This window comes from Ambystoma mexicanum, chromosome 11 (assembly GCF_040938575.1).
Source record: "Ambystoma mexicanum isolate Mex_15411 chromosome 11, UKY_AmexF1_1, whole genome shotgun sequence".
Taxonomy (NCBI): domain Eukaryota; kingdom Metazoa; phylum Chordata; class Amphibia; order Caudata; family Ambystomatidae; genus Ambystoma; species Ambystoma mexicanum.
The window spans coordinates 449,986,458-449,999,855 of NC_090934.1; the positions used below are offsets into that span (position 1 = coordinate 449,986,458).

General features: G+C 46.1%; 1 protein-coding gene across 2 annotated transcripts in view; it reads right to left on the reverse strand.

Annotated features, from left to right (window-relative positions):
* The window catches only part of LOC138503501 (embryonic protein UVS.2-like), a 235,899-nt gene that overhangs the window by 48,798 nt on the left and 173,703 nt on the right, over positions 1–13,398 (reverse strand). For both annotated transcript variants that reach the window (XM_069623283.1, XM_069623282.1), the window contains one exon: positions 13,014–13,239. In XM_069623283.1, coding sequence (XP_069479384.1) covers positions 13,014–13,239 — 226 coding nt within the window. The remainder of the gene's footprint in view (positions 1–13,013; positions 13,240–13,398) is intronic.

Here is a 13,398-nt window from a genome sequence, read left to right on the forward strand (position 1 = left end):
GCCTATATATAAAGCTTTAGGCAATGAGCCACAAGGCCTAAAACGATGCCAAATATGAATAATAGATTTTAAAATAAAACTCTAGGTGTCTGTGAAAAATCAACTTTCAGTGCACCAGAAGTCTAGGGATGAATATTGGTTTCTAAACATCAATCCGCCCCACACCTCTAGTACATCAGAAGGGATCCGAAAACATTGGAACACAAGTAAATTATAAACCTCCTTGTCCAATTTTTGGTAACGTGGACGGAACCGCAGGCTTATCTCTGAAAGGTTTTGGATCATTGGTTTGTTGCAAAACAGCGAAAATACAAATATTTCCCAATGATAAAAAAGAACTGTCCAGTCAAGTTTGTATTAAAAATATCTACTTTATTATTATTACAACAGATAGTTATAGCAAACTACAAATTATAACCCACACTGTAGAGGAACACAGAGGACAGAAGTTTCACGAAGGAAAGGGATGCACTTTGGAAACTGACAGGAGGATAGTCGGTAAGGTAATCAGTCTTACTGTTCAAGGTTATTTGGTTTCAGCAGCAAGGGGCAGAGGGTTGTAACTGTGTCTAGGGGCCTTCAGATGTACCTGGTGCTTAAGAAGTGCTTGATTCCCGACATCGGCAAAGCGGCTCCAGGGTACCTGGCAGCTTCTGAGACAGAGTTCGAGGCGGGAGACAGCTGCGGGGATCAGGCGGCAGGCAGTTCAGCAAGCGAGGCTGGATGGATGGACGGCTTCGGGCTGTCCTACACAGTGGCTTGGGGCAAAGAATTGTTGTCTCTGTACTGGTTTGCAGATCAGGACTGCTGGTTGAGTTGTCTCGGATGGCTCTGGTTACTGCAGCATTACAACAGTCAGCGGGGCAGCCAGTTGTAGTTTGAGGACTTTACTGTCTCAAAACTGTCCTTAAAAGGCAGACACTGGTTGATGATTGTGTGGCACTCCGAGCTTCTTCACAGGGCTCCTGTTGTCCTTTCAAGATGGACAGCCAAAAGCTTAGGAGACTGTTTGCAGGCAATGGACTTGTCCTTAGTTCAGATACTCTCCGGCACTTCCCACCTAGGATGCTTTCTGTTAGAACCTAGCAGAGCATGTTACGTCCTGGCTGGGTACGGTATTGGAACTTGTAGCCTTCCTTCACTGGCAATAGATGTAAGGTACACTGTACCTTCAGCCCAGGTCCAAATGAGTCCTTCTTAATACCTTTGAAGTCATTGGATAATCTGGTATGAGAGGGGTTCAGCCCTCTTTTAAAGTCAAATGGGCCCTAGTGATTGGTGCAAGATAAGCCTACCTTAATGAACCAAAACTGGGTCCCCACCAACAATCTTCTGTTATGCCTGAGGTCAGGACCAGAGTGCTCTGCAACAGGAGAGGTAAGTGGGGACAACATATACCTAAATCCCACCCATCTTCCTGTCTTTTGTGGATCAAAGTGTCTCTCTGGTTAGCCCTCTGTGACTCCTAATTAAAACACAGGTCTCCTTTTAAGTTTGTGACAAGAGCAGACTTCCTGTCTCTCTCAAATCACATATGTCTCCCCTCTGAAAGGGGTCCACTCTGCAGGGGTCCCTACGGTAACTGATGGACCCAGACATGTCATTCAATGCCTTTCATACAGAGGGGTGGGAACTAGTTTCAAGATGATACATTGCACACCAAAGGGGTGTTAGCCCCGCTTTCCTGTTGTTTGTCTGGCAACCAAGCCCCTTCCAGGCTTGCCTCAGTTATCTCTCATTAGCATGCACTGCCACCAGCCAAACTAAACCATACGAAAGCTGAACCATGGAGCCTTTGATATTTTAATTAGACTGCCCATGGCCGGAGGAAGGTGTGCCTTCCCCCTTCATGAGATACTTTGATGTACCCATGGCTGTCACATTCCATCTGACCATGACATGGGAGGACGGTGCCTGTAGGCTGTGTCCTCCCAGATTACACATGACTATGCATTTTGTGCGGTGAGCGAAATATATGTGTGCGTAATGGCCTTACACATTTTCAGAGGTTGATCTCCCACCAATCATTTTCATTATCAAAAAAACTAAAAAAAAGCTCAGGCAAGCACACACTCCCAGTGTGGATGGTCAAATTCCTCACAGCAACCCAGTATTTGCGCTGATGTGAGAACATTGACAGTAAGCTGGAAACCCACCATTAGCGATAAACAGACCAGTGAACAGCATCAGTCAAAAAATATAGACATCTCTCTTATTAGCAAATAGAGATTATTATTGACCTCCTCTCAACCAATCAGAATGCTCAGAATGCAGTCAATAGCTACTTGTAGTGGCTGTATTCTGACTTTAAAAGGAGGCAGGGAACAACAGCGACATTTTCCCGGGAAGACTTCTTTCCTTTCTAAGAGGAGGTTTTACTTTGCTGTAATATCCTATTTGACACACTAACGAGAAGGCTAAAAACATGTTAACATGTTTTCACTTTCTAATAGAGAAACTGTATACTTAGAATCCTAATGCATGCCCATGTTAAACTCACTCCAGTTTAACCAAGTTTGCAATTAAAATGCTTAACTTTTCAAGACAACCTTGTGTTAAGAAGAATTTCTGAACTCTGTCCAGGAGGGGCAGAGGTTCAGAAAGCCAACCTAGTTTCTTGGAACAGGGTAACCTCTGGACAAGCCAGACCAATTAGGGTAGCTATGGCAGGCGGTCAAGACTAAGTCTCAGGAGGGGTGAGGGTGACTGAAGGACCTCAATGAGCACACAGAGCAAGGATACTTACAAATTACTCCAGACAGGTGTTATATTAAAAATATAGACACATTTATTACAAGGCCTTTGTAACATAGACCATAGCTAAGAATCACAGTAACACTAAGTAAACAAATACATCACACTCAATACAATGTATATACAAGACCAGTGGGGTCTAAAAGGGTGACTGCACGAAATATGTTGACAATCTAGATGGTAAGGAAACAGGCGTTGCAGTTAAACTTTAGGCCCAGTTCAACATCAGTTATTCACCTAACTAAGAGGCAGTCCACGCCCTAAGAAGAGGGGAGCCTTGTGCTCAATAGTAAATGTATGCAAACGCACGCGGTTGTTCCAATGGGCAAAGCAGGGTCTCTTCAAAGGGTCTCTAGCAGCTCGGGAAGGTGGATGAGGCGATGAAGAATAGGTTCTCACTATTGAAGAGGGACCTCCACTTGAAGGCAGAGGCAGTTCGAGAGTTCGGGATGGAGTTGCCATTGTGTAATAGCAGTGGACAGGAGAGGGGCCCGCAGGGGCCACTCATGAGTAAAAATGGGCTCATGTGCTAGGGTCCACCGGTTGGGGTATTGATTACTCACTGGTCCCTGATGCAAGGAGACCCAAACTTCAGCAGGTTAGTCCAATTCAGTTGCAGGTTCGAATGCGGCAAAAAGGACGTCTCAGCACCTTTTAGTTCCTGAGATCCAGCGATGATTTCCAAATGGGACAGGGGCGATTTTTCCACTCTGGGTGGATGAATCATCCCAGTTTCACTGCAGCAGGCTTCAGTGGCAAGAGGGTCACAAACGCAGCAGACTTGCAAAGGACATCGCTGCAGCAGGGCAACACGGTAACTGCGTTTACTCCGGTCCGGGCACACTCATCTCACTTCAGACCTGGGAAGGCCAAGTATACAAAATTTGGTGTGAGGGTGCCGTGGAAACAGAGCTAGCAGTATACCAAGTTTCTAGGGCCTCCTAAAAACGACGTCAGAAACAGAGCAAAGGTCCTGCATAAGCTGGCCAGCCCATTGGTTGACCCAGGGACACTACCGAGAAAGCTTACTTGCAGGTTTTGGTGAAGGTGCCGAGAATAGTTGGTCCAACTATTCCAATGGGTCGAAGCATCTTTGCAGACCTTCTAGGATGACCAGATGCAGAGGGGTCCCACAGGACGACAGCGGGCTCAGGGTGCCAAACCTTCCAGTGGGTCACCAGCTGTTCCTCGACTCAGCTTTGTAGTTGCAGGATACTTGGATCCTATCCTTTGTTCGGTGAGAACTCAGGAGATCGACCTGGTAGTGGTGTTTCCAGCCTCCTCTTATCCAAAGTTTCCTTCACGCCAAAATGGAGAGGACCCAATGGGAGATCTGCTCACAAACACTCACTCCATACGTGCACCAATCACAGACCACAGTGGTCTCAAGCATTCAGGACACTCCAGACTCTCTGGTACCCAGGATGTGTATTGGGACCAGGCATCCCAGCCCACATCCTGAAGGCACACACACAAGGCACGCAGAAGCCCATGAAATTGGGATTCGCTGGAAAATGCATGACCAAATAAGGACTGGCCCGGATTGACTCGACCTGGGGAAGGTGAAGGGGCAAAATGGCCAAAGTACAGGACAAAGAACCTCGTGGCATGGCCATTTTGGAGCCACGCCACTTATTTGTGCCAAACGCGGTTAACACTATTAACATGGCAGGAAAGGGTTAAAAAATAATGTGATACAATAGCTGCCACCAGTCCTGTCCATGACATATCTGTGCAGTTCATAAAAAGTCCAGCAAGAGTATCTAGGGCCTTTGGAAATGACTATTGACCCACGTGTGCTGTATGGTAAGATACATTGCACACTTGTTATATGTTGCACAAAAGCTGCAACATGAGAAAAGGACTAAGGGTAACAAAGTCTCCCAGTACTGAATGTCTTAAGGGCATGTCAGTTTCCCCATAAAAGAAAAAAAGAAAAAGTGAGCGAAAGCCCAGAGGAGTGCAGCTGAAGGCTGTGCTTCTCTAGTAAAGTCAGTCAATGGTGTCTAAACAGCAACAAAAAGTTTGGGGGTTGACACATGGAGTGAAAATTACATACACATGTGAAATCTTTCCCAAGACACTCGCCCCTCCCAGACTAAGGACAGGGGGAACTAATCCATCCCTGGATGAGTTTCTTGTTCAGGTCGGTTAAACATTTTGGACAACCCATCAGCATTGCTATGTTGGACACCTGGCCTATGCTCAATAGTGAAGTTAAAGCCCTGCAGACTTATGGACCACCTAAGCAACTTTGGATTCTCTACCTTCATGTTCATTAGCCACTTTTAGAGCTTATGGTCAGTTTGCACAGTGAAGTGGGTCCCATAGAGGTAAGGCCTCAGCTTCCTTAGGGCCCACACCACAGAGAAACATTCTTTCTCTACTGTGGACCATCTGAGCTCTCTGTCATTAAGCTGGTGACCAATAAAGCCAATAGGGTGTTCCTTACCCTTCTCCTCTACTTGTGATGGTCCCACTCCTATCCCAGTGTCAGAGGCATCTCTCTGCACAATGAAAGGTCTCTAGTAATCAGAGGCCCTGAGAACAGGGGCCTGGCACAAGGAGTCTTTTAAGCCATTGAAGGCCTTCTCACACTCTTCAGACCTAGTTACCTTCTTGGGTTTCTTTGGAGTAGTGAGAGCAGTCAGAGGGGCAGCTATGGTACCATAGACTGCCATGAAATTTCTGTAGTACCCAGTGAGTCCCAAAAAGGATCAAACTTGGGTCTATGTAGTGGGGGTAGGCCAGTCGTGTACTGCTTGTACTTTAATGGGTAGAGGCTGTATCCTCCCTCCACTTACCTCATGTCCAAGGTAGACCACTGATCCTTGTCCAATCTGGCAATTACTGGCCTTTATGGTCAAGTGGGCTTTCTTAAGAGCCTGTAACACAATCCCAAGGTGTTTCACATGGTCTTCCCAGGTGGCACTGAAAACTGCTATATCATCCAGATATGCAAGACAGAATTCATCCAACCCATTCAACACATGCTTCACAAGCTCTGGAAAGTGGCAGGGGCATTCTTCAACCCAAAAGGCATTACCCTGAACTGGTAAAGACCTTCTGGTGTTGAGAAAGCTGTCTTCTCTTTGGCTGCTCTGCAAGGGCTATTTGCCAATAGCCTGCAGTGAGGTCAAAAGTGCTGAGGTACTTGGAGGCACCCAAAGTATCCACCAGCTCATCTGTTGTAGGCAAGGGGTGTGCACCTGTCTTGGTGACAGCATTCAAAGCCCTGTAATCCACACAGAACTCAGTTTAGAAGTACCTGCCTTTGGAACCAAAACCGCCGTGCTGGACCAAGGACTACTGGAGGGTTCAATCACCCCAAGATCCAACATTTTGCTGACCTCTGTCTTCATGTAAGACCTTACTTTGTCTGACATTCTGTATCCCCTACATTTGGTAGGTACACTGTCTCCTGTGTCAATGTTATGTTTGCACCAAGGTGTCAAACCAGGGGACTGTGAAAACAAGGGGGAACACTGTCTAGCAAAGTTTTCACCTCAGCCTGTTGATTAGAAGTCAGGTGAGGGCCACATGGACCCCCTCAATGGAGCTGTCTGAAGGACTGCTTTGGAACAGGTCAGGAAGACGTTCAGACTCCTCTACTTCAACATCTGAAGCCAACAGTAGTGCTGCGATTTCAACTCTTAGGATGAAAGCCTTCAGCCTATTTACATGGAACACTTTTGGACCCTGACCAGCCCTTCCAACGTCCACTAAATAATTGACCTCACCCAGTGACTCTACCACTGTGTAAAGGCCTGACCACTTGTCCTTCAAAGCTCTAGGCCTTATAGGATTCATGATCAGGACTTGCTGACCAGGGCTGAAATTGATGAGGGAAGCCTTCTGGTCATACCAGTGTTTCATCAGAGCTTGCCCTGCCTTCAACTTTTCTCTAGCCAGACCCATCAGGAGTACCATCCTTTTTCTGAGCCCTAGCACATAGTCCACTTCATTGGTAGTTATGGGGGGAGTGGGCATCTCCCATTCTTCCTTGACTATGGCTAAGGGTCCCCTTACAGGGTGACCAAACAGAAGTTCAAAGGGGCTGAAGCCAACACCCTATTGTGGTACCTCTCTGTAGGCAAACAGTCAGCATGGTAACAGAAGATCCCATTTTCTTCTTTGGGGTTCTTACAGAGCCCCAATCATGCTCTTCAAGGTCCTGTTAAACAGTTCAACTAGGCCATTGGTTTATGGGTGATATTCAGAGGAAACCTTATATGTGGCCCCACATTCCTTCCACATGGCCTGCATATACTTGGACATAAAGTTGCTGCCTCTGTCAGACACAACTTCTTTAGGGAAGCCAATCCTAGTAAATAGGCCAGGCAAAGCTTTTGCAACTGACTTGGCAGTCACAGTTTTCAATGGGATGTCCTCTGGATACCTGGTGGCATGGTCGACCAGCACCAGGATAAACCTATTGCCTGAGGATGTTTGGCGGTCAAGGGGACCAACAATGTCAGTCCCTACCTTTTCAAATGGTACCCCCACAACTGGGAGTAGTACCAATGGAGCTTGGATTGTTGAGCCACTCTTACCAGATAACTGGCAGGAGACACAACTCATGCAGTGACTTTCTACTTGCACTCCCATCTTGGGCCAGTAGAAGTGCATGGATAGCCTTTGCTTGGTTCTCTTGATTCTAGGGTGACCAGCAAGGGTCACTTCACATGCCAGCTGCAGGAGGAAGGGATTTACAGCAAGGGGAACCACCAACCTCCTATGGTCTCCTTCTGTAGACTCTGTAGGCTCACTATACAGGAGCCCACCTTCCCAATAAATCCTGTGCTTCCCAGGAGGTTCACCCGCAAGCTGGGAGCATGCCTGTCTCCTTAGGCCTTCCAGAGATGGGTACTCATGTTGGCCCTTACTAAATTCTTCCCTATCAGGACCACCTTCTACTAACAAGTCATTTAGTTCAGGATGGTCATGTGGGTCAATTATTTCAGGTATCACCACCTCCTCGTCGGGTCCTGGTGTTTGACCAACTACCTCCACCTCAGTGGTAGGTGAGTAGGAGGGATGTTTTCTTTCCTCTTTTGGATTTTCTTACTCCTTTAGCCTTGGGTTTCCCCTTTGGCTGGGGCATGGCATTGGTTTTGGCCAGTGCTGGCCTTGTTTGAGACCTTGTGCATGGTCTTTCAGCTGTATCTCCCACAAGCCCTAAAGCCCTAAGAGCATTTCCCAGCAAGACCTTTCCTGGGACATTCCTCTGTATGCTCACTGGAATTCTGACTGTTGTACCATTGATAGTAAGAGTAACAGGTATTACTGGGAACATGAGAGGTGGGCCATCAGGCATCTTAGTGGGGGCCAGAGGAGCTCTGGAAACTTCCTCTGCGTCTACCAAGGTAGAATCCACTACAGTGCGACTGCAACCACTATCCCTAAGAGCTGGAGTATATATTCCATTGATCAGTACAATGTCTTTAAATTAGTGCTTGGTATTATCTGGAATCCTAGCATAAGCCTCTGAGACTTTAGGCTCCCAGGAACCCAGGGAAACTAAACCTACCCCAGCTTCTATCCCACTGGGGAAGGAGTCTGAGGAGTAGGATGCCCCTGTAATCTCTTCCTCCTCATAGGAGGAGAATGCCAGATTAGCAGAGTGGACCCCCAAGGTTTTGACCTTACATCTGGGATCCCTCTTCACATAGTCAGTTGCTCCACAAGCAAAACAAGATCCACTGGGACTGTTTACCTAGGGAAGCTTACTATAACCAGAGTTCTGTTTTGGAGGCTGACCTCCACTACCCTGTGAGTTCTCTTGTGTCTTACCCTTATTGTTTCTTTTGTGGCCTTTATCGGAGGAAGCTTTATCAGTTTCTCCACCCTCCTCATCTTTGGACTTTTTCCCCTCCTCCTGCTTACCAACGTCTTGTCCTTATGGGACACTCTATGTGACACGCACAAGTCTGCTGCTATAGCAGGTTTCTTAGGATCTATCTCCTTTGAATCTGCCAAGTGCTGCTTATGCTCAGGGGAAGAAGATGCACAAATGTGTTCAAGCATGAAAAGACATAACATGTCTTCAAAATTAGAGACCTTATAACCTTCAACCCAGCCAGTCAAGTTCTTTGAGGATTCAGTTACATAAGATACCCAAGTACCACCTTCTTTATTTGTGTACTCTCTGAATCTTTTTAAGTATTGGGCAGGAGTCTTTCCAAACTTTAAGATAAGAGTTTGCTTAAACATTGCAAAATCTGCTCTCTCAGCTTTTGACATTTCCATAATGGCACTACAGCCAGAATGGGGCAGTCTGCTAAGTAACCCTGCAATTTTATCAGCATTGTCAACTTGTTGAACTTCACATGCATACTCAAATGTATTCAGCCAGTCCATAATGTCATTCTTTTCCTCATAAACACTGAGCAGATCCTTAGAAAACCTGGGATGAGAGGAGACCCCAGACCCATGTCCAGGACCCTTGTATCCATTGGCAACCTGGAGCTTGGCGAGTTCCAACTGGTGATCCCTATCTTTCAGTTTTTCTGCCTGCTCTATTCTCACTTTGGTCATGTTACATTCACGCTCCTTCTGCCTAAACAGCAGTTCTTTCTTCTTGAATTGAAGCATGACCTCACCTTCAGTACTGGCAGAGGAAACACTAGACATTACATCCTCCAAATCCTCATGGGTCCCATGAACAAGTGCAGCAACAGAACTGTCAGTTCTGCCAGTGGGAGCAGACCCACCTCCTTATGTACTGTCCACAGGAGCTATGGCAATAAGCTGAGCTTCTTGCCAGTCCATGATTCTTTGGATCATTTTCATTGTTGTGCCTTGAGCAGAGACACATCTCTCAGCACATATCTTTCTCAATGTTTCAGATTTAGAAGCATTTAAAGTTAACAAGGTACTTGTTTCCATACTGTTTGATAGGACTGTGGCCTTTTTCAGTTATTCTACAATTCACTATGTGTCCTGGTAGGAATAACTTGAAATGCCTTCACTTGTATGCAACACTGGATACCTTCAGTCCTATCCCACCGCTGTACACTAATTTGTTAAGAAGGATTTCTGAACTCTGTCCAGGAGGGGCAGAGGTTCAGAAGGCCAACCTAGTTTCTTGGAATAGGGTAACCTCTGGACAAGCCAGATCAATCAGGGTAGCTATGGCAGACGGTCAAGACTAAGTCTCAGGAGGGGTGAGGGTGACTGAAGGACCTCAATGAGCACACAGAGCAAGGACACTTACACATTACTCCAGACAGGTGTTATATTAAGGCCTTAGTAACATAGACCATAGCAAAGAATCACAGTAACACTAAGTAAACCAATACGTCACACTCAATACAATATATATAGGGGGGATCTAAAAGGGTGACTGCACGAAATATGTTAACAACCTAGATGGGAAGGAAACAGGCAGTGCAGTTAATCTTTAGGCCCAGTTCAACATCAGTTATTCACTTAACTAAGAGGCAGTCCAAGACCTAAGAAGAGGGGATCCTTGTGCTCAATAGCACATGCATGCAAACGCACGCGGTTGTTGCAATGGGCAAAACAGGGTCTCTTCAGGGGTCTCTAGCAGCTTGGGAAGGTGGATGAGGCGATGAAGAATAAATTCCCACTATTCAAGAAGGACCTATACTTGAAGGCAGAGGCGGTTCGAGAGTTCAGGATGGAGTTGCTATTGCGTAATAGCGGTGGACAGGAGAGAGGCCCCCAGGGGCCACTTGTGTAAAAATGAGCCACCAGTTGGGGTATTAATTACTCACCGGTCCCTGATGCAAGGAGACCCAAACTTTGGCAGGTTAGTCTAATTCGGTTGCAGGTTCGAATGCGGCAAAAAGGACGTCTCGGCACCTATTAGCTCCTGAGATCCAGTGATGATTCCCAAACGAGACAGTGTCAATTTCGCCAATCTGGGTCGATGAATCGCCCCAGTTTCACTGCAGCAGGCTTCAGGGGCAAGAGTGTCACAAATGCAGCAGACTTGGAAAAGACGTCGCCGCAGCAGGGCAACGCAGTAACCGCGTTTACTCCGGTCCAGGCGCACTCGTCTCACTTCAGACCTGGGAATGCCAAGTGTACGAAATTCGGTGTGAGGGTGCCCTGGACACAGAGCTAGCAGTATACCAAGTTTCGAGGGCCTCCTCGAAACGACGGCGGAGACAGAGCAAAAGTCCTGCATAAGCTGGTCAGCCCACTGGTTGCCCCAGGGAACCTTCCGAGAAAGCTTACTTACAGGTTTTGGTGAAGGTGCCGAGCATAGTTGGTCCCACTATTCCAATGGGTCGAAGCATCTTTGCAGACCTTCTAGGTCGACCAGATGCAGAGGGGTCCCACCGGATGACAGCAGGCTCGGGTGCCAAACCTTCCAGCGGGTCACCAGCAGTTCCTCGACTCCACTTTGTAGTTGCAGGATACTTGGATCCTATCCTTTGTTCAGTGAGAACTCAGGAGATCGACCTGGTAGTGGTGTTTCCAGCCTCCTCTTATCCAAAGTTCCCCTTGTGCCAAAACGGAGAGGACCCAATGGGAGACTGCTCACAAACACTCACTCCATACGTGGACCAATCACAGACCACGGTGGTCTCAGGTATTCAGGACACTCTAGACTCTCTGGCACCCAGGATGTGTATTGAGACCAGACATCCCAGCCCACATCCTGGAGGCACACATATAAGGCATGCAGAAGGCCGCAAAAGCATTGGGATTCACGGGAAAATGCATGACCAAATAAGGACTGGCCTGGATCGACTCGACCTGGGGAAGGTGAAGGGGCAAAATGGCCAAAGTACAGGACAAAGAACCTTCTGGCATGGCCATTTTGGAGCCTGGCCACCTATTTGTGCCAAATGCGGTTAACGCATTTAACATGGTAGGAAAGGGTTCAAAAATAATGCCAAACGATAGCTACCACCAGTCCTGTCCATGACACATCTGCACAGTTTATAAAAAGTCCAGCGAGAGTATCTAGGGCCTTTGGAAATGACTATAGACCCAAGTGTGCTGTATGGTAAGATACATTGCACACTTGTTACATGTTGCACAAAAGTTGCAACATGAGAAAAGGACTAAGGTAAACAAAGTCTCCCAGTACTGACTGTCTTAAGGGCATGTCAGTTTCCCCATAAAAAGTGAGGGAAAGCCCAGAGGAGTGCAGCTGAAGGCTGTGCTTCTCTGGCAAAGTCAGTCAATGGTGTCTAAACAGCAGCAAAAAGTTTGGGGGTTGACACATGGAGGGAAAATTACATATACATGTGACATCTTTCCTAACACCTTGTTATTTAAACATTGTAAAATTAAACACTTTTCATTTACTAACTCTGTCTCTCTATTTAATATACTACTATTAAATGTGCATGTTTTACTTCACCAAACCTCCAATACAATATCGATTGGGATAATGATCCTTCCCCAACAAATTATTTTCAAATCAGGGGACTCAAAATAGTAAAATATGCTGCATTTCAAGACAATCAATTTGTAAATTAAATCCATGGCACAAGGTCTTGTCACTCAAGTCAAGTAGATGGACAATATTAATGTAATTTAATCAGAAAAGGAGTCCTAATATAGCCTGGTAGTATTTATTTAACGTTGTGTGTAATGTTGAGTTACTAAACAAACTAAATACTCCAATAAACCCAAAGATCAAAGTGTGAGGCCTACATCCATTCATATACAAAGAAAAAGGAACATTAAAAACAATCAGCATGCGTTTACATATTGGGCCTCATCACGAGTTCGGCGGTAACTAATAGGCCTACCGCCAAACCCCCCGGCGCTATTAGCGCCTGATCACGGGTTTGGCAGAAGGGTTATTGCCCATTCCCCATTGGGCCCATTCGGGAATTCCTCATTCCCCATTGGGCCCAATGGGGAAAATTTGCGCTTTTACCACCGGCAGATTTCCCGCCGCCAGTTATCGCGCCGAAAATCAGCAATTTTGCTGCAGATTTCCACCCAGCTCAGAGCTGGGGGGAAATCCGCCACAGCCATGATCTGGCAGACCCTTAAATGCGGCGGTAATAGCACTACCACCGAATTTAAGGTTTACCGCCAGACTCGTGATAAGGCCCATTATTTCCTCTGTGAAAATAGGAAGTAGCTAGAATTTTTTTATTTAATAAAGTTAGCACTTTTTAAATTGCTCTTTGTGCAGAGAGATCATTAATAACGGAATGGATAAGTTAAGGATCATATCATTTGCTAAATAGTTACTTTAAAAGGCACACTTCTTACAAGAGGTGAATCTATAGAATAAAATAATGAACGAGAAATATAATTACCGTTGCCATAAGAAGCCTGGAAACCATTTCCTGCAACAAATGAATTGGCGACAAACTCCACCAGCATCTGATTGGATGAGGATGTTATTGCAAGGGGGATGATTTGTCCACAAGTTTTATCGATAAGGACGGGGGCAGTCTGACTGCTTCCATCATAAACCTTGACATAATCTCTGGTGCATCCTGCTGAGGCCTGGATATTAAAGATATTGAACCACAGTGAAACCTGAAAGAGAAGAGTGCATAGAGAGCTTAGTTTCCAAATAAAACTCTTTCCCATCATGCGTTTACAATTGTTTTTTATAATGAATAAGTATATAGAACATTTTCTTCAATGTCTCAAAATGGGCTTTCCAATAGGGAGTACACTCATGCATTAAAGTGA